Source organism: Ursus arctos, unplaced genomic scaffold (genome assembly GCF_023065955.2).
Source record: "Ursus arctos isolate Adak ecotype North America unplaced genomic scaffold, UrsArc2.0 scaffold_16, whole genome shotgun sequence".
Lineage (NCBI taxonomy): Eukaryota > Metazoa > Chordata > Mammalia > Carnivora > Ursidae > Ursus > Ursus arctos.
The window spans coordinates 42,821,692-42,840,709 of record NW_026622830.1 but is presented as its reverse complement, the minus strand read 5'-3'; the positions used below and the strand labels follow the sequence as shown (position 1 = coordinate 42,840,709).

The following is a 19,018-nucleotide window of genomic DNA, read 5'->3' as shown; positions in this document are numbered from 1 at the left end:
CCATTAAGTGCAAATGCAGCAAATCTCCGTGGCAATGCCCACCGAAGAGCATGAAAGGCACAACTGACCTAACATTGAGCACTGTTTTTATTTCTTGCCTTCAAAATACATGAATTCATTCTCTAATTCCGTCATGGCAGTTGTTGCAGAGAAAACAGAAGGCTGGCTGGTTGCCAAGTCAACACAAATTTAGCCCATGATGCATGTATATTTTTTCATCTGGATGCATACACAAACACCCATTCAGACCTAGTTTTATGCGAGCACGTGGTTCATAAACAGTTCCCTAAGTCCTACGCAGTTTGGGAATCCAAAATCCCCAGCCTGAAAGATTCTGACTTCCCCACATTACCGTTTAAAATCTCTCTATATTTTGAGGTCAGCTCCACACATCCAGAGGAATTCTTTTAGGAAAAATAAGGAGCCCCTGGATTTTTGCTAATTTATTTATGACCTGGAACGCATGCTGCATGTCGCTTTGCATTTTCAGATTTGGGTAACTGAACACTGGTGTAGATGTAGGCTCCAAATGGATGTGTCTAGCCTTGGTCTGATGTTGTAAAATATCACCGGGCAGGAATCTCTTTCCCAGAACAATTAAATGAGGTGAGGAAGTGAATAAGCTTACAGAGAAGAGGCGCTTCAATGGCAGCTGGTGCCTGAGTCCTGTCCCGTCCAAAGGGCTCTCACAAACACAGGGCTGTGTGTAATTCTAGTGGTGACTCTGGAGGTAGGTAGGGTGGGTTTCGTTTTTCCCGTGTAAAGATGAGAAAACTGATGATCTGGCAAGTTCAGCACTTGGCCAAGGTAAGATTCTGCTCACCGATTCCCATTTGTGTGTGGGTATGGGTTTTCCCTACACATCCAAGCATTTCTGTGACCCCCAGATGGGTGTCCTACAATTTAACTAAATTTTAAAAAAGATTTTATTTATTTGAGAGAGAGAGAGAGAGAGAGAGAGAGAGAGCATGAGCAGGGGGAGGGGCAGAGGGAGAAGCAGACTCCCTGCTGTGCAGGGAGGCCTATGCAGGGCTCAATGCGGGGCTCCATGCAGGGCTCGATGTGAGACTTGATCCCAGGACTCCAGGATCATGACCTGAGCAGAAGGCAGATGCTTAACCGACTGAGCCACTAAGGTGCCCCAACAATTTAACTCAATTCTGGCACTACTTACCCAGTGAGAGCATCGGATCACACAGGGGATAGACTTGGTCCTACAAGACTGTCCTTCCTGCCCCTAGATGCCACTCACAAGTCCAGATGCCACTTGTGCTTCTGATGGACTAGCTATAGATTGGAGAGTCCAAGGACCCTCTCCTTGGGTTTGGTTAGTTTGTTAGAGCGGCTCACAGAACTCCGGAACACAGTTTACTGACTAGGTGACCAGCGTGTTATAGAAGGATCTAACTTAGGAGCAGCCGGATGGAGGAGATGCACAGGGCAAGGTATGGGGAAAGGGAGCAGAGCCTCCGTGCTGTCTCTGAGCAAACCACTCTCCTCAAATCTCCACGTGTTCACTGAACTGGAGGCTCTCCGAATCTCGTCCTTCTGGGTTTGTATAGAGGCTTCACTGTATAGGGCATTGATTAAATCATTGGCTACTGGAAACAGATTCAACTTCCAGCCTCTCTCCTCTCCCTGGCGGTCAGGGGTAGGACTGAAAGTTTCAATCTTTTAATCATGTGGTTGGTTCTCCTGGTAACCAGCTCCCACCCTTAGGTGGGATAGGAAAGTCACATCATTAACATAACAGAAGAAATCTTACAGCTCTCATCATTGCGAAAATTCCAGAAGTTTTAGGAGCTCTGTGCTGGAAACAGGGATGAAGATCAAACATGTATTTCTTTTTTTTTTTTTAAAGATTTTTATTTATTTATTCGACAGAGATAGAGACAGCCAGCGAGAGAGGGAACACAAGCAGGGGGAGTGGGAGAGGAAGAAGCAGGCTCATAGCAGAGGAGCCTGACGTGTGTGGGGCTCGATCCCATAACGCCGGGATCACGCCCTGAGCCGAAGGCAGACGCTTAACCGCTGTGCCACCCAGGCGCCCTCAAACATGTATTTCTTACTATAAATCACAATATCACACACGGCCAGGGAGCTGGTAAAGGATCAGTGTAGACTGAGAATTAGAATTCTGACAGTGAATTCTAGACTCTTCCGTGAACCCTGCAGGGCACAGGGAAAATGCCAGAGTTCTCTTCACCCACTAAGAACCTTTAAAAGTGGCATCTTGGCCTTTCTTGCTTATCGTTTCTAAAACCGTCCTGCATAAACTGTAAGAACCACAAATGCCACTGTGGCAGATGCCTCTGGGACCCCATCCTAGTCCCAGTGTCCCTTCTTACCATTTTTGTGGGACCAGCTGCCTCTCCACAAACAGTACCAGTGTCTGTGCCTGGAGGGCTTTTTCCCGAACTCTGGAAGTGCCAAGCTGCCCTGTAGCAATGACTCTTGGGGTGGGTGCATAAACACATAGCTCCCCTGCCCTTCAGATGGGGTCATTCTGAGATGGGAGTGTACACCATTTGTTAGAGCCCCCCACTCCCCGGGGACTCAGCTGCAGTTACCGTGACTGCTGTCCGCGGCTGCCTTCCCTCCATCTCCCTGCCCATCCCCACGCCCCTGCTGGAGTTTCCCACCCCTCCCCAATACCCACCTCACCTCAAATATTTGTCTCAGGATTGAATAGTTTCTGAGGGGATCTAAACTGGGGTAATGAAATGAATAGGCTTCAGGCCTTAGGCAACCCAGGTAAGCCGATCCATGGGGGACCTGTAAGGACCCTGCCTTCCCCCAAATATCACCTCAATTTCCTGACACAGTGCCTGAAATCTTTTTTTTTAAAGATTTTATTTATTTATTTGACAGAGACAGAGATAGCCAGCGAGAGAGGGAACACAAGCAGGGGGAGTGGGAGAGGAAGAAGCAGGCTCATAGCAGAAGAGCCTGATGTGGGGCTCGATCCCATAACGCCGGGATCACGCCCTGAGCCGAAGGCAGATGCTTAACCGCTGTGCCACCCAGGCACCCCCAGTGCCAGAAATCTGACACAAGACTTGCCTTAATGGGATTAGGTAGCCTCGTGGTGGCTCCCAGGAGCTCTGCTAGGACAACCTCAAGAAGAACCATTCAGTCAGATGTCAGCAAACTGTACCCAAATTCCCTATCCAGATGCTGTGGGAACAGTTTGTAGACTGGCCCTGTTAGTGGCATTCTGGCATTCTGCTGCTTTCAATGGTGGAAATACTCCACTCTGGCTGGATGTAAGCCACCAATATGGCCTCACTGAAGGTGGGGTTACAAAGAGCCATTCCGTCTCTTCTCCAGAGCCTATAAGAGACGGCTTCAGTGCCCCACTGTCCCCTCGGAGTTGGGGAAGGGATTTTTAGAACAAAGGAAAACCTCCTAGCAGTTGGAGCAGTGTCCAGGTGTTGGAACCTGATTTGGGAATGCTTACTACAAAAGATGAGAAGGAATGATGTGGAAGGCACTTAAGAACTGACAGGCCCATGGATTCATTCCACACGGGCCCTCTCCTGGGTGCTGGGGATGCTCATTCGTTGAGAGAGATCCAGTTCCTGCACATCAGAGACCCATGTGATTCTAGAGGGAGTAAATTTGGCGGGAGTAGCCTTCTTGGAGGAGGAGATGTTGGCTGATAATTGGTCTTAGAAGAAACGCCTTGGGGAAAGCTTTGATGCACTTGGACACTCCATCCTTGACACATTCTCCTGGCTCCATAGCCCCACTTTCTAGTTGACTGCTCCTCAATTTTCTTCACTGGATGTTTTTATTTTTCCTGACCCAACATTAGAATATAGTTCTGGGCTCTCTTCTCTAGCTACATTTACTTCCTTTATGAGCTTGGTGCTTTGAAAACCATTTAAAGCTACTGACCCCCAAGTTTATGCCTGCAGCTGAGGCCTCACCCCTGAACTCAGGCACATTTATGTCACTGTCTACCTGGTATCTCCACTTGGATGACCCTCACACATATCAATCTTAATCTGTCCTAAATGGACCCCTTGATATTTCCTCCTAAATATTTCCCCCCACCTATCTTCCCCATCTCCGTAAAGGGCACCAGAAGTGACCTTCAATTTTTCTCTTTCTCATCCCCTCCATGCATCCATCAGACAATCTTGTCATTTCTTCTGAAAAATCTCTTTTTCTCCCTCTCTATACTCATACCACCTTAGCCCATGTCACCAGCATCTTGTCACCACCACCCCTGACTTCTCTTCCTGGCCTTCTTGTAATGCATTTCCAAAGAGTATCAAATCTGATCTTAAAACATAAAATGAATCATGCCTTTACCTTGCTTGAATAAACAACGGCAGTTAGAATACAATCTGAACTTTTCACAACAGCCAACAAAATCTTTGGATGACCAGACCCTTGTCTTGTCCCAACGCACCTCCCCATTAACAGATATTTAGGGGCTGGTGCTAAAGCAACCACTAGGTCCTGCTGATTTCTATTCTGCGGTTTCTTCTGGCACCTTTTATTGTTCTCCTGCTTTACTGCTACAACTGAGGCCGAGTGGGTCACTGGTCTCAATTCTTCTCCCCTGTACTAGAGTTCTGTGTTTACCCCCTTTCCACAGCCTCATGGTGGGCAGAGGCATTTCTCTGCCTCTTGGATTTGGGCTTGGCCATGTGATCTGCATTAGCCAATGGGATATTAGTGGATTTAACACAAACACAGGTTTGAAATGTACTTCCATCATTGACATGACCTCTTGTGTGTTCATCCTGCAAAGAATGTGTCTCAGGAAGTCACTGGTCCAAAGAGAATGAGAGACATAAGGAATAGCCCCGTCTGAAGCTTGGAGCCAAACCTAGATCAGCCGAACACCTGTCACCTCGCAGATGTATGATGGAGAAATACATGATCATGTATGCAGGCTGCTGAGTTCGGGGATGGTTTGTTACACAGCATTATGGTAGCAATAGCTAACTTATACAACTATTCTAGTCTAGGTCACGATGTTTTCTCTCTCCTGCAAATGCCTCATAACTGGTCTTGCTGTCATCAGTCTGATCTGGCTCCAACCTCTTCTCTATGTAGTAGTCAGAATCTTTTTTCTAAAAGGCATATGCAGTCACACCACTCCCTCCCTCTTATCCTTCATTTTCCCACTGCCATGACTCTAGTTCACCATATCCTTTAGCACATGGCCCCTCTCTGTCTCTAAATTCATCCTGGCCACTCATCCCTTCACTTTGCCACTTCCTGTCCCCCCACCGTCTCCCTCCCATCCCAGGTGCTACCCTCAGGTCCTTCAGTGTGTGAAGTTTTCTTAGATCTTGGTCTTCTACAAGCTGTTCCTCTCACATTCTTTACCTGCTTTGCTCCCGATAATCTCAGATTCTCAGAATAAGCATTACTTCTTTACAGGCATTGGAGGTCCCCAACCCCTGCCATATACTGTGCATCTCCTGCACAGCCAGCCCTTAGGAGGACACACATCACACTTTGTTTTGGAATTGCTTGTGTAACTGTCTCCTTCCAGAGGCTGCAGTTCTAGGGGCAAAGGACGGTGTCTGGCCTGCTCACTGAGGCATCCCCAGTGGGATGGGACAGTAAGCATTCAGTTAATGTTTGATCAGAAAAAGAATGAACTGGGCAGAAAGTATGGGAAAAGAATGTTTCTGATCACCTCTTCCTTTTACCTTTGTGGATTCTGGAGTTAGATGGGCTCTTGGCTTGGAAAAAACAAAACAAAACAAAACAAAACAAAACAGACTCTTTCTCCCTATATTACTCTGTGGATTCATTTTGCATTTCTAAGCCCTAGCTCAGAGATCTGAGTTTTGTCCTGGCATCCTGGAGCCTGCCTGGTGACTTTCTTAATTCTGTTAGAGCATGTGGAACAGACATTCATCACCAAAACGGGACAAGAAGTGCTCATTTTCCAAACTCTGACTTTTAGAAATATTTCAGGCACTTAGGTAGCTAGCTGGCTTCCGAGCAAACCACAAGTGCTAAGAAATGTCAAAATCTGTAAAACTGCATTTATTCCTCACTATCAAATGCCTGAACCTAATACTATGCACAAAACAGCTGTCTTGATGGTAATTATCCAGTAATTATGACTTGGAAACCCCATCTAGTAGAAATGGAAAAATTGCTTCAGAATTGTCAGCACATCCGTTGTGAGGGCAGGAGAGGCTATTAAACCCACACGGGCTTCTGGGTTCTGATGTGAGAGATGCAGAGATGTCATGGGATTACTGCCATGCTACATGGAAGGAGTCCCTGAGTGTCCTTCCAGAAATGAAGCTTCTCTCCCAGGAAAAGCTGGAGGTGAAGAGGGAAGGCAAAATGCTCAAGGCAAATAAACCCTTACGTTTGCTTTTTCATGAACCTGGAACTATTTTTCCAAGTGAGTTCCGTTTCGTGTCATGAGGTTACACAGAGATGCCCCCGAAATGTGGCTAGGCATTGGGGGCTGACCGGGGTGGGGGCGCTAGTGAAAGCCAGGTAGGGACCCAGGGACTGAACAAACGTGTAACCCTCATGGAAGGATCCAGAATGTTTCCTCCAGCCTTCAGTCAGAACCCATCGTAGACGTATAATGCACCATGGCCTAGGACAGTGAGGATTTTAGCTGCCACGATGTCTGTGGGACTTTTAGGATGGGAATCTGAGAGTCAGGAGTTGTCTGCTTCCTTTTTTAAAAAATTTAACTTCAATTAATTAACATATAATGTATTATTGGCTTCAGAGGTAGAGTTCAATGATTCATCAGTCTTATACCCAGTGGTCATCACATCACGTGCCCTCCTTAATGTCAGCACCCAGTTACCCTGTCCTCCCATCCCCTCCCCTCCAGCAACCGTCAGCTTGTTTCCTATGATTAAGAGTCTTTATGGTTTGTCAGGTCCTTCTTTCTTTACGTAAAGCTACAGAGCTTGCTTTAGCCTTATAGGCAGACCCTGTCCTCTCTTCTAGTGACGATTCAAACTCAGGGATGGATCTGGTCTAAAATCCCACCCCAGCAACGTCCTCTGTGCACCTGTGCCCTCGACTGTGCATGGCGGCATTGTGGTGCCATTTGTTTTTGGCAATAGTCTTCTCCCTCCTGCTTTAGTCTCTGGTGTTCTGGGGAGAGAAAAAAGTCTCATTGTCTTATCTCTGCCTATTTCTGGCTGTGACAACCTCTCTGAGCCGTGGTTGCCAGATCTCCAGAAGAGTACTTGGGACAGCAGTGCACTTAGAATGAAACCCATGACCCCTGCCTGCCTTACCCCTTCATGTCTATTGTCTGGCTTCCTTTCTATTCTCAGATACAGCATGTCTCAGTGCCTTGGCACTTTCGGCCCCCTCTTTCTAGAATGCTCCGCCTGCCCTGCAAACACCCGGCTCTTTTTTATCATTCACTCCTCAGCACAGAACCCACCTCCTTATCCAAAGAATCCAGAGTGATGCATGCCACCCACCCTATCATGTCATTATCTTCATGAGGCTTTTGCTCTACCAAGTTAGCACACTCATGTATTTGTCACTCAGACACTGTCTGTCTTCCCCACCTTGGTGCATGTTCTAAGGGGAGGGTCTACTCTATCTTGTCATTCTGTGTTCCCAGCACCTTGCCAAGTTCTTGGCACATTTAGCAGCTGCGCAAACAACAACATTGGTTGAAGAAATAATCCTTGCCTTATTTAGCTGTTGTCAAGATTAGATGAGGCCACGTTGGCATGGTGTCCCTTGAGTGCCTGGCACATAGTAGGTATTCAATGAATATTAAGCTCTTCTTTTTTTTTTTCTTAAAGGACTTTAAAAAAATATTTATTTATTTATTTGAGAGAGAGAGAGAGAGAGGAAGCAAGTACATGCGTGAGTGAGAGGAGGGGCAGAGGGAGAGAATCTCAAGCAGACTCCCCACTGAGCGTGGAGCTTGATTTCATGACTCATGAGATCATGACCTAAACTGAAACCAAGAGTTGGATGCTGAACTGACTGAGCCATCCATGCACCCCTAAGCTATTCTTATTGCTGTTTTCTTCCCCCCTTGTTCTCTTCTCAGGTCATCCTTTCTCTTCATTCTGTTCTATTCACATGTCTTCCACCCAAGGCAGGAAAGTTAGGATCATCTATCCATCCATCCATCTATCCATGTATCCATGCATCCATGCATCATATCCATCCAACAAATAATTTTGAGTGACTTCTAAGTACCAGGCACCACCAGGCATAGAGGAAACTATAAATGCATAAGATGGGTGCAGTTCTTGCCCTCAGGGAGATCACCTGTCCGGGGGAGACTCAGACAAAGGATCAAATGTAAGCTATGATGGGAGCTGCTCAAAAACGCAGGAACGACACCTGATCCAAGCTTGGGAGATCACAATAGACATTCAAGCTAACACCTGAACAATGAGCTGGGAAAAGACAGGAGAAGCCCCTCGTAGCAGTCCCTTTATTCCTTCTGTGAGGTGATCTGGTTCCAGATGGCTATTTTCTGGGACTCCTGGCTTCCAGGAAAACCAAAAGACACAGCTTGGGTGGACCAAATGCTGGGCCACTATTTTGATTTACCATTACTAGGAAAAGATGTAGTCTATACAAGTAAAGTCTCCCAGAAAATTAAAGTCCATCTCTCTATAGGCCAGCAACTTAACTATTTTTGATGAAAATGTTTCATAACTTTTTCTTGATGACTCAGAATCACCACCATGAATATATATATATATATATATATATATATATATATATATATATATATTTTTTTTTTTTTTTAACCTGACCTGAAATATGGCAAAGCTCTCAGGAGCTATTGAAGTACGAGGAGTTGCTTGCCCTCACCTTTGAGGAAATAAAATTTATTCTCTATTTAAACAAGTAAAATGTCCTGCTATGTGTAAGATGGCAAAGTGTGCAGTGTGAACAGCAAACATGGGGTGGACATGGTCCTACATTCAAACTCTAGTAGCAGGTGGATGATGTGGGTGCATAACCGTCAGACAAGGTACGAAAGAGAATGGATCATCAGGGATGGGGAGAAGAGATTATGCAATGTGCACTGTGATGCTGTATTTGGGCAGCATGTGGAAGGGCTAGAGAGCTAAGCATGTGGTCAGAACTTGGGGTATTCTTTTGCTTATGGGATTTCCTCTTCATTGAATGCCCTCTCAACCAAAGAGATCAAACTATCTGAGTAAAATTTTTTTAAAACGTAGCAGTTTAAAGAATGCTGCTAGGATCTGAGTATGGTTTTGTTACTCTGTCCCTCCCTAATTCAGCTCAACTGGCTGTCCTTCCCTCCTTCTTGACCATTCACCTTTTCATTCTGACTCAGGCTCAAAACTTTTCCTGAGAGTTAAGATTTTACTACTTATAAAATGCAGGGTTCTAGACTACATAGCTTTAACTAAATACAATCATGGGCTTCATAATAACTCCTGTCGTGAATATTACTGAAAAATAAGTAGACATCTTTCCAAGAAGATATACAGATGGCCAACAGACACATGAAAAGATGCTTAATGTCACCCATTATCAGGGAAATGCAAATAAAAACCACAATGAGATATCACCTCACCTCTGTCAGAATGGCTAAAATAAAAAAGACAAGAAATAACAAGTATTTGCAAGGATATGGAGAAAAAGAAACACTTTGCCTTGTTGGTGAGAATGTAAATTGGTGCAGCAACTGTGGAAAAAGTTAAAAGTAGAAATACCATATGATCCAGTAATTCCACTACTGGATATTTACTAAGAGAAAACAAAACGTTAACTCAAAAAGATAAACGGACCCCTGTTTATCGCATCATTATTTACAATAGTTAAGACATGGAAAGAACCTAAGCATCCATCAATAGATGCTTCCTTGAAAAGGAAGATGTGTGTGTGTGTGTGTGTGTGTGTGTGTGCATGTGTGTGTGTGCGTGTGTGCATATATACATATATATATTTATAGTGGAATGTTACACTGCCATAACAAAGGATGAGATCATGCCATTTGAGACAACATGGATGGACCTAGAGGGTATTAGGCCAAGTGAAATAAGTCAGGCTGAGAAAGACAAATACTATTATGATTCCACGCATAAGTGGAATTTAAAAATATGAATAAACAAACAAAAAGCAGAATTAGACTGATAAGTACAGCGAATAAACTGATGGTTGACAGAGGGGAGTGAGCAGGGGTGTTGGGCAAAATGGGTGAAAGCCTCCAGTTATGGAATGAGTAAGCCATGGGAGTAAGAGAGTATAAGGAATACTGTCAATGATATTGTAATAGTGATGTAATGGGACAGACAGTAGCTATACTTGTGGTGAACAAAACATAATGTATTAACTTGTCAAAACACGAAGCTGTAATATTGTGTGCCAACTGTACTCAAATGTCATAAAAATAAATAAAAGAAAAATAAGCTAACAAATATTTTCCTTTGAATTTTAAAATTTCAAAATGCTAAAACAACCACATGTCCACATTCAAAAGAATGAAAGTGGACCCCTACCTCACACCACATATAAAAAATCTTGATTTCCCTGGGATTCATGAACTGTTTATAGATTATATTACTGATTTTCTGCTTTCAAAAGCGAGGCCTACATTGGATGCTTGTATCCTGGGAATAAAATGAAGATCTCTCTGGAACTGAATACAGAAACAGCATTTGGATGAAAATGCAACATGACATGTCTTTCTCCAGTCTTCTGACCAAAAGTTCCCCCAGCAGCACTCCCCTGTGTGCCACAACTGTTGATCACAGAAATGGCCTGTTTCTTCTCCTATATTTTCCCCTCCACTTCAGTTCAGGGCAATCTTCAACCACAGGATTAGATGTGCTCCTTGCACAATCCCAGCAGAATGACCAGAGTGACCCAATTATATCATCTACAGATGGAAAACATGAATTTGGGCCAAACATCTAATAGGGCCTGAATTTTTGTCTTCATGATGTCACCCTGTCACTAAAGTTTGGAACCTGAAAAGCATATGTGGGCTGTGAGTGTTACTGAATGAGAATTATGCTTAATTTTCTGCTCTCTGAAGAGTGTTGGGAGAATGTCAGAAGGACAGGAAAGGAGGGCAGATCATTAGGGTTCATTTACAGCAGACAACGTGCTTTGCTGAATTGGAATTTCAGGTTTGATATCCATGTTCTGTCAGGGAGATACCATAGCTTGGGGGAGGAACTGGTTTGCATCTAGAATGAGTTGTTGTTTGGAAAGGTTTTGATTTCACCTTAGATGATTGTATGTTGTAACCACAGTAAAGAAAAAATAAACACAGTGAACCAATGGACCTTAGGGACACTGGAAGGATGTGCATCCCCTGCCCCTCTCTGCACATCCCCTGCTGCTGGAGAGGGTCAATGTTCTAAAAGTCTATTATTCATGGATCAATTTTCCAGGATATTTAGAGCATGGTTTCTTTTCATCTTTTTGCTACCTGCTCTTTAGCCACTACTCTTTAGTCTTCACCACAGACAACAAAAAGTAGTTAAAAGTAGTTAAAATTCACACAGGTCTGACTTTTAGATAAGCGGGGAAATGAAACAGAGGAACACACCAGGTGGATTTGCTGGGGGAACTCAACAGATCCCCATCCAGTGCTCTGAGCAGGGTTAAGGGGCACACAAGCTAGGCAGAGTCTGGGGTGCCAATGAAGATGGGATCTAAATGTGGACCATGAAATGAGAGATAGAACATTGCATGGAGCAAAGCTAGAGCCTGTTGAGGGAGGGAGACACCCAAGACTGAGTATGATTAAATAATGATAGAGGGTCACTAGTAGTACTTCCAAAGGAAGTCAGGTTGTGCTATTCCCATTATATTTGACACTTTTTTCATGGCTCAAGTATGTACACGCCCCATACTATGTGCCACGAGGAAGCTCACCCTCGTGGAGTTTCCTGTGGTCAGAATGTCTGGGTAAAGCCTGTGTTTAAAAAAAAAAAAAAAAAGAATAGGAGGGTGCTATGAAGCTGTCCTCCAAATCTCAGAAATGAAATGAAGGCAAATTAAAATGTAAGGAATAATGTCATTTGGAAAAATAATTAGGCACGTGTTCATATTCTTCAAAGAGTTTCAAGCTGTTCATATTCTATGTAACAACTCCAGCTTTGGGAAAATAACTTCAAATGCAAATACAGTTTTACGTAGGATTTTTATAGATCTCTAAGATCTATAAGATCGATGTACAAAGATGTGTGTTGCATCATTATTTATAACTGTGAAAATGTTGAAGCAATATGTGTCTAACAGCAGCAGGCTGCTTAAGTAAATTTTGTTGTAACTAGAATATGAGGTTGCCTTTCAAGATGATGTTTCTTGTAAGATTTTAAGGAAAATGTGTTTGATATAATAAGGAGTAAAAAAAGCAATGCACACCATTGTACAGTGAAGTCTCAGCTATGTAAACCAAAGTGGAAAGAAAAGTATGCTAAAATATTAACAATTGATGTTTACGGATTTAACTATGCATGATTTTTATTGCATCCTCTGAACCCGCAGAGTTGCATGGGCAGCCACAAGCCACATGTGGCTACATGAATTGAAATTAATTAAAATCAAATTAAAATTTAAAAATCCAGGTCTTCACTTGAACCAGCCACATTTCAAGTTCTTATCTCATGGAGCTAGTGGCTACTACATTTGACAAGACAATATAGCACACTTCTGTCATTATAAAAAGTTCTGTTGGGCAGGCACTGCTCCAGAGTGTTCTCTAATTAGAGTTTCTCTGATTTTCGAAAAAGATCATGAGCTGTATTTATGATCAGAAAAAAGGAATAACAAAGTCAAGGTAAGATGACTTGACTGTAGGAAAACCCAAGAGATTATTTGAGGAATGGCAAAACAGAATCAAGATGAACTTGTATTTGAAGGAAGCAGTGACTTTAATGAGAGAGATTCAATACAATCGATAATACTGTTGTTCTCAACTTAAGTACAGGAAACGTGTATTCACTGGGAGAGGGAGGGTCCACATATGACCCAGAAAAAGGAGCTCAAAGAGGCAAGAGTGGTCGATGTGCCCCAGGATGGTTGTTGCGGCAGGGAGAAAAACCCTACGATATGGGTTGATGCCTCAGAAAATAGCAATTCAACAGCTCCAGTAAAAGGTTATCCAGCAAACCCTCTTGTTGGCTCCCACTCTCAACCTGATGCCCCAGACTTTAGAGGCTGCTAGTGTCCACTGACACCTGCATCTCCTCTTCTTCCTGGATGCACAGCTAAACAAGTGTCCTGGATCCCTCTTGCATCTCGGTGGGAATGTTTGACTCATCTGGACAATGGGTGGGAGCAGGCAGGATACACACCACCTTCTGTCTGTGTCAAAAAAAGATCTACATAATCTTATATGCCCTTGCTTTCTCTACTTTCTGTGTGTCTATTGGAGAAGGACTCCAAGAGGATAGAACCACAGGATAAAATAAACCCCAATCCCTAAGTTTCTGTTTGGAGAGCCATGGAAGCTACCAGAATGGAAATACCTGCAATGGATTTGGGGCAAGAAATAAACCTTTGTTGGGCTACCCCAGTGAAATTTAGGGGGTTGTTTGTGATATAGTAGTAGTGATACTGCTATAACCTATAGATTCTAATTAGATCTTCTATGCAGAATTTGTTAATGCATCAGGTCTAGTGACTTAATCTTTGTGTGCCTCTAGGGGAGCCTAGAACCATGACTGACCTTCAGCCAATCTCCAAGAATGTGGCCCTTGGAATGTTCTCTGTGTTACTGACAGAGATGTTGTTTTGTGCTCCAAAAGTAATGGGGCATGCTCTACCAGCTTGTCAGGATTGGTTAGTAAACTTTATGATGTATATCTGGTATATGGGTTGGGATTCTGCATTCTGCTATCATGGCTGTTCATCGAGCAGGAGGAATATGCCTACCTGACCAGCGCTCCGTAAAAGCCTCAGACTCCAGTGGACTTCCCTGGATAGAGATATCTCACACATGGCCCTATAGTTTGCTGCTAGAGAGAAAGAACATCTTACGTGACCGGGAGGGCAGGAGTTGGAAGTCCCCATCTGACCTCTCTCAATTTCTCCTGATGCATTTCACTTTTCCACTGTCTTACTCCATATCCTTTGCTATAATAAACCTTGGCCATGACCAAAACCTGCTACTGAGTCCTGTGAATACTCCTGGTGAGTCAATGAACTTGAGGGTGTCATTGGACTCCCCAAATACCTCCCACCTTTGGGACGTACAGGCTCCAGTTGTGGAATGAAGAAGCCATGGGGATGGAAGGCACAGCACAAGAAGTATAGTCAGTGGTATTATAATAGTGTTGTATGGTCATAGATGGCAGCTACACTTGTGGTGAGCACAGCATAACAGACACCTGTGGAGTCACTATGCTATACACCTGAAACTAACATTTTGTGTCGACTACACTTCAATTGAAAAAAAGGAAAAACAAAAACCAAAAAAACGAAACATGGGATAGGCTGGTGATGGGTAGTAAGGAGGGCACATATTGCATGGTGCACTGGGTGTTATACGCAAGCAATGAATCATGGAACTTTACATCAAAAACTAGGGATGTACTGTATGGTGACTAACATAATATAATAAAAAATATACTTTTATTAAAAAAAACAAGATACAAGCATAATTAAAGAGTGAATGATAGAGTACTGTAAAAAAAAACTGAAAAACAAAATACCTCCCACATGAGATCTTTCTCCAGGAAAATAGAGCACAAACTGTCCAGAATAAGTATGGTTTCTATCTTGCACTTGTATATCTTACTACCACCTGTTGCCATTAGCATAGACATCAAACTCCTGTGAATTTGGTTGATGTGAGTCCCTTCATAAGTGCCTGACTGACAACAATGTCACTCATAGAATCCTGCAGAAGATTATCTGGAACCCTGTGACCACCTAATGGGTGATGTCCTCTCAGTGACCAACCTGGAGGGCATTTCTTCAGTGTCTCTCTTATATGTGTCACTTAAGAAGATGAAGCAAGTTCAAGATTTAGGATAAGGGCCGTGAGATAGAAAGACTGTGGAGAGAGATTCCATTTGGTGGTGGTACTAGGGAGGGTCCAGAGAGGAGTTCTGAATGAGACACACCTAGAAGAAGAGACATCATTTCCAATGGGAAGAGTGATGGGATGTGTGCATCCGAGGCAGAGCCGTCTGCCTCTGAAGGAGAGCACCTTGAGGGACAGTGACTCTGAGTGGCACTAGCTTGGCTCTGTGTAATGTCTGAGACAGCAAGTAGTCTGGGAGGTATGATATTTAGGGTGCACTGTTGGGGGCTATTGAAGAACTGGTCTTTCTGGTGGATATCTGTTTATATGACAATTAGCTAAGGCTAAGGGGTCCTTATACCTTAGTGCACAGTATTAAAACTCGTGCTGGTGAATCTCCCATCAAAGTCATCAAAAACATCATTTTCTAAATTCATGTTGTCATGTAAGTTTGAATATCATCATTTTTTAATTTTCTGATGAGCACCCACAGGATCTGGCCCTGCCTAGCCTCCCAACTGTCTCTCAAAGCATGGGACCCTCCCCCAAGCTCATTCTGCTCGACTTACACTGGACTTGCTTCTGTCTCTCCAACATGCCAAGTGCATCTCTGCCTCAGGGCCTTTGCATTGACTGTTCCTTCTGCCTGGAATGATCCACACTGCCCCAATTTCCTCCTGGCTGGTTTTCTCTAGTTATTCAGATTTCATGTCATAGTTACCTCCTGAAAGCAACTTTCCCCCCAAGGGAATGGGGCTTCTCACCATGTCATTACCCAATTTCACTGACAACAGAGAAGAGATCTTCACTCCTTAGAACACATTCTACTTCTTTCCATCTCCTTTTGCTTATCTTTACCCTCTGCTGAGATTTCTCAGCCACTAGGTAACTTTAGATGAATCAAAAACACATGGACTGTCTGCATGGATTTCAATTTCATTGCAACTGGCTGGACACACCTTCCCTGGTTGAAACAGCCATTCGTCAAGCAACTTGGAAGACAACCATCATCTGATAAAATGAGCCACAGTATTTTCTACAGCATATACAATTGCTTAACAACAAATTGCGCAGATAGACTAAGGCAATGCTTGGTAGGACATTTACAGAAGCACCAGCACTGGGTTGGGTGTAAAAACTCTGGAGGTTTGTTACTCTTTTCTTTCTGTGTCTAGGCAAAAATCTCCAATTGCAGTTCCTTCCTCAGTTCTTGGACACTGAGTGTCTGGGACAGAGTTGTCATTAGTGGAGAGGGAACATTTTAACAAATTGGGAAAGAGGGCTTGACCCTCTGTGTTACCCACCTGCAAATCTACCTGAAGTCACAATCAGCTTAGCTTTGAGAAAAAGCATGGAGGCCATCACCGTGGGGCCTGAATGTCGCCAGACCCCTGGCGGGGCGGGGGTCATCTTGTATTTTGTGTCCCTTCCTCCACGAATGAAATGATTTTGCCCACAAAGCAAACACACTAGATAGGGGGTGGCAGAGGATGGCCCATGGGCTAAATTTAGCCAGTCTCCTATTTTTGCATGGCCCATGAGTTAAGAATGATTTTTCTATTTTTCAATAGCTAAAAAGAATGAAAAATCCTATACCATAGATCATGACACATAAAAAAGTATATGGAATTCAAATTTCAGTTTCTATACATAAGGTTGCATTGAAACAGCCACGCACACTCATTTGCATATTGTCTATGGCTGCTTTCAGGCTACAGCTACGGAGGTGGGTTGCTGTGACAGAGACCATCTGGTCCACAAGCCTAAAGTGTTACTATCTGGCTCTTCCCAGAAGAAGTTTGCCAATCCTGTTCTCAAGTCCTGAATGTCCACTTAAGCCTGATTTTGGAAGGACTTCAATGAGGAAGACTTTGTTTGCCTCTCAGCATTAGTGTTTCCGCATCTCCTTTGCCCTGAAAACAGTTCTGCATAGCCCAAGATTTAAAGAGAAATCACAGGGAAAACCCACTTACATAGGATCCATAATCCACAGCCAGGGTCTGCAGGGCCCATGGGAGACCAAGGCCAATGAGGATATCAAACACGTTGCTCCCAATAGAGTTGGACACGGCCATGTCTCCCATGCCTGCAAGGACAAGAGGTCACTCGAGTGAGGGAGGGGATCTCAGAATAGTACAGGGGCTCCCTAAGGGACTCTCCCAACCCTTTGGTCTGACAGCCAGAAAGTTAGCTGGCAGTTCTGCTGGCTCCTTTGCTAGGTGGTTCCCTCCCAGGCCACCACCTGTATTTTCAATAGAATATGTATTTTCAGTAGAAAGGAATGGAATAGAACAGAACAGAGTAGAATGAAATGTACATTCTACTGAACTGTTGACCTTCAAACATGATCACTGGCAAAATGTGAAAGATTCCAAAAATCAAATATAGTTCCCCAGATTCTGAAACTTCTTTCTAGAAAGGAATGAAAGGAATAAACTCGACAGTTCTATCACACCTCTCATGAGCTCACCAACTGATATATTTTAGTGCCATCTCCAACTGCTCTACACTGTCTTCAATTCTTTTTCTAAGTGAGCACTATTAAGAAAAACAGGAGAATTTCCTGAGGACTTCTTGGGGACAATGTACTACACGTTGTAGCTACACATTGTGTTTGTTGGAAACAAATGGAATCCAGCATAAATCAGGCATATAAATTAGAGTGGGTGCTAGCAAAGGGCATGGCCATCTGGAATGGGCATCCCTCTGTGAGCTTGGTTTTGAAGGAGGGGAGGCTGTGCCATACACTGAGGACTGACCTGTGGCAACCACCATTGTCAGGGTACCGCAGCTGGGTAGACCTTAGGCTATGGGGTCTGTCTTCTCTAAGCCTTGGTTTCCCTATCCATAAAATGGGGGTCTGGTTTTCCCTACTTGACGGAGTTGTTTAAATTAAATAAGATAATGCACCCAAACAGCTTTGCTTGGTGTGTGGTGCTCAACAAAGGTTAGTTCTCATTACATTTATTACTACTTTTAATAATAGGTCAGTAACACAACCTCCAGAAGGGCCTCTGCGTGCTACCTAGAAATCGTCTCTCACTTTCTTAAGGGTAGATCTGGCTTGTTTCCCTGTTCTTTTGATGCCAGTTAGCCTTTTGACCAACACAGCATTGAAGTCACCCATCACCCTGACAATTGCCATGTGGATCCCCAAAACTCCCCCCACTCACAGGGAGGCCTTCCTTCCTCCCCCACCCCTGTCCCCATCTAACTGGAGGTCCCACCTTGTCTGGCCACGATGAGGCTGGCCATGCAATCGGGCACACTGGTTCCAGCTGCCAGGAAGGTAATCCCCATGATGACATCAGGAATCCCTAGCGTGTATCCAATGATCGTGACCTGGAAGAAGCAGGAAGAGGTGGTGAGCTGGGAGCTGAGGCCATCCCTACCAGCTAGTGGATCCTCTGCCCAAGAAGCACAAAGGACTTCAATCTGGGCGGTCTGCTCAGGGGGCAATGTCTGTTCTCAGTGTCAATGTGGAGAGCAAAGAACATTGCACAGAGCAGACCAGGACTGCAGGTCAAGGGACCAGGGTGCAATTATGGAGCCCATGTTTTCTAACCAAAGATTGGCATTTTATACATGCTCCTTTCAAGTGAGGCAGGAGGCTTGAGAGAGGAGAAACAGTTTCTGGGAAAGGGTGATTTTTGGGACAGAATATTTGAACTTAGGATGGTCCTGGGAAACCCAGGATGGATGACTGCCATGCTGTGCTGGACTAGATTTGCTCCGCAGTTAAAAAGTAGAGGCATAAATGGGCAATGCATTCTGGATGGTTGTTTTTCCTAAAATGACTTTGGGCAGAGGCTCTTTTGAGCCATAACCCCACCATAACCAATGCCAGTTCTTGAATCCTTGTTTTAGCTTCAGAAGAGACCCTTGAGTGGTCACCTGGTTCAATGACCTTATTTTCTGGTTGACAAAACTGTGACTCAATTAGGGGACATGACTATGACAGCTGGGATTATTACTCCCCAATTCCTCACATCTTTCCTTTACCCTCTTTGCCTTGTGGCTCTGTTGTTCTTCCCATGAGAGCAGGTGGAGTATATGTCC

At 44.1% G+C, this 19,018-nt stretch overlaps 1 protein-coding gene across 1 annotated transcript in view; it reads right to left on the bottom strand.

Annotated features, from left to right (window-relative positions):
- SLC24A3 (solute carrier family 24 member 3) overlaps nt 1-19,018 on the bottom strand; it is a 472,071-nt gene that overhangs the window by 11,362 nt on the left and 441,691 nt on the right. Inside the window, exons 14-15 of the mRNA XM_026502959.4 lie at nt 18,187-18,301; nt 16,933-17,045 (exon numbers count right to left, since the gene is read on the bottom strand). Coding sequence (XP_026358744.2) covers nt 16,933-17,045; nt 18,187-18,301 — 228 coding nt within the window. The remainder of the gene's footprint in view (nt 1-16,932; nt 17,046-18,186; nt 18,302-19,018) is intronic.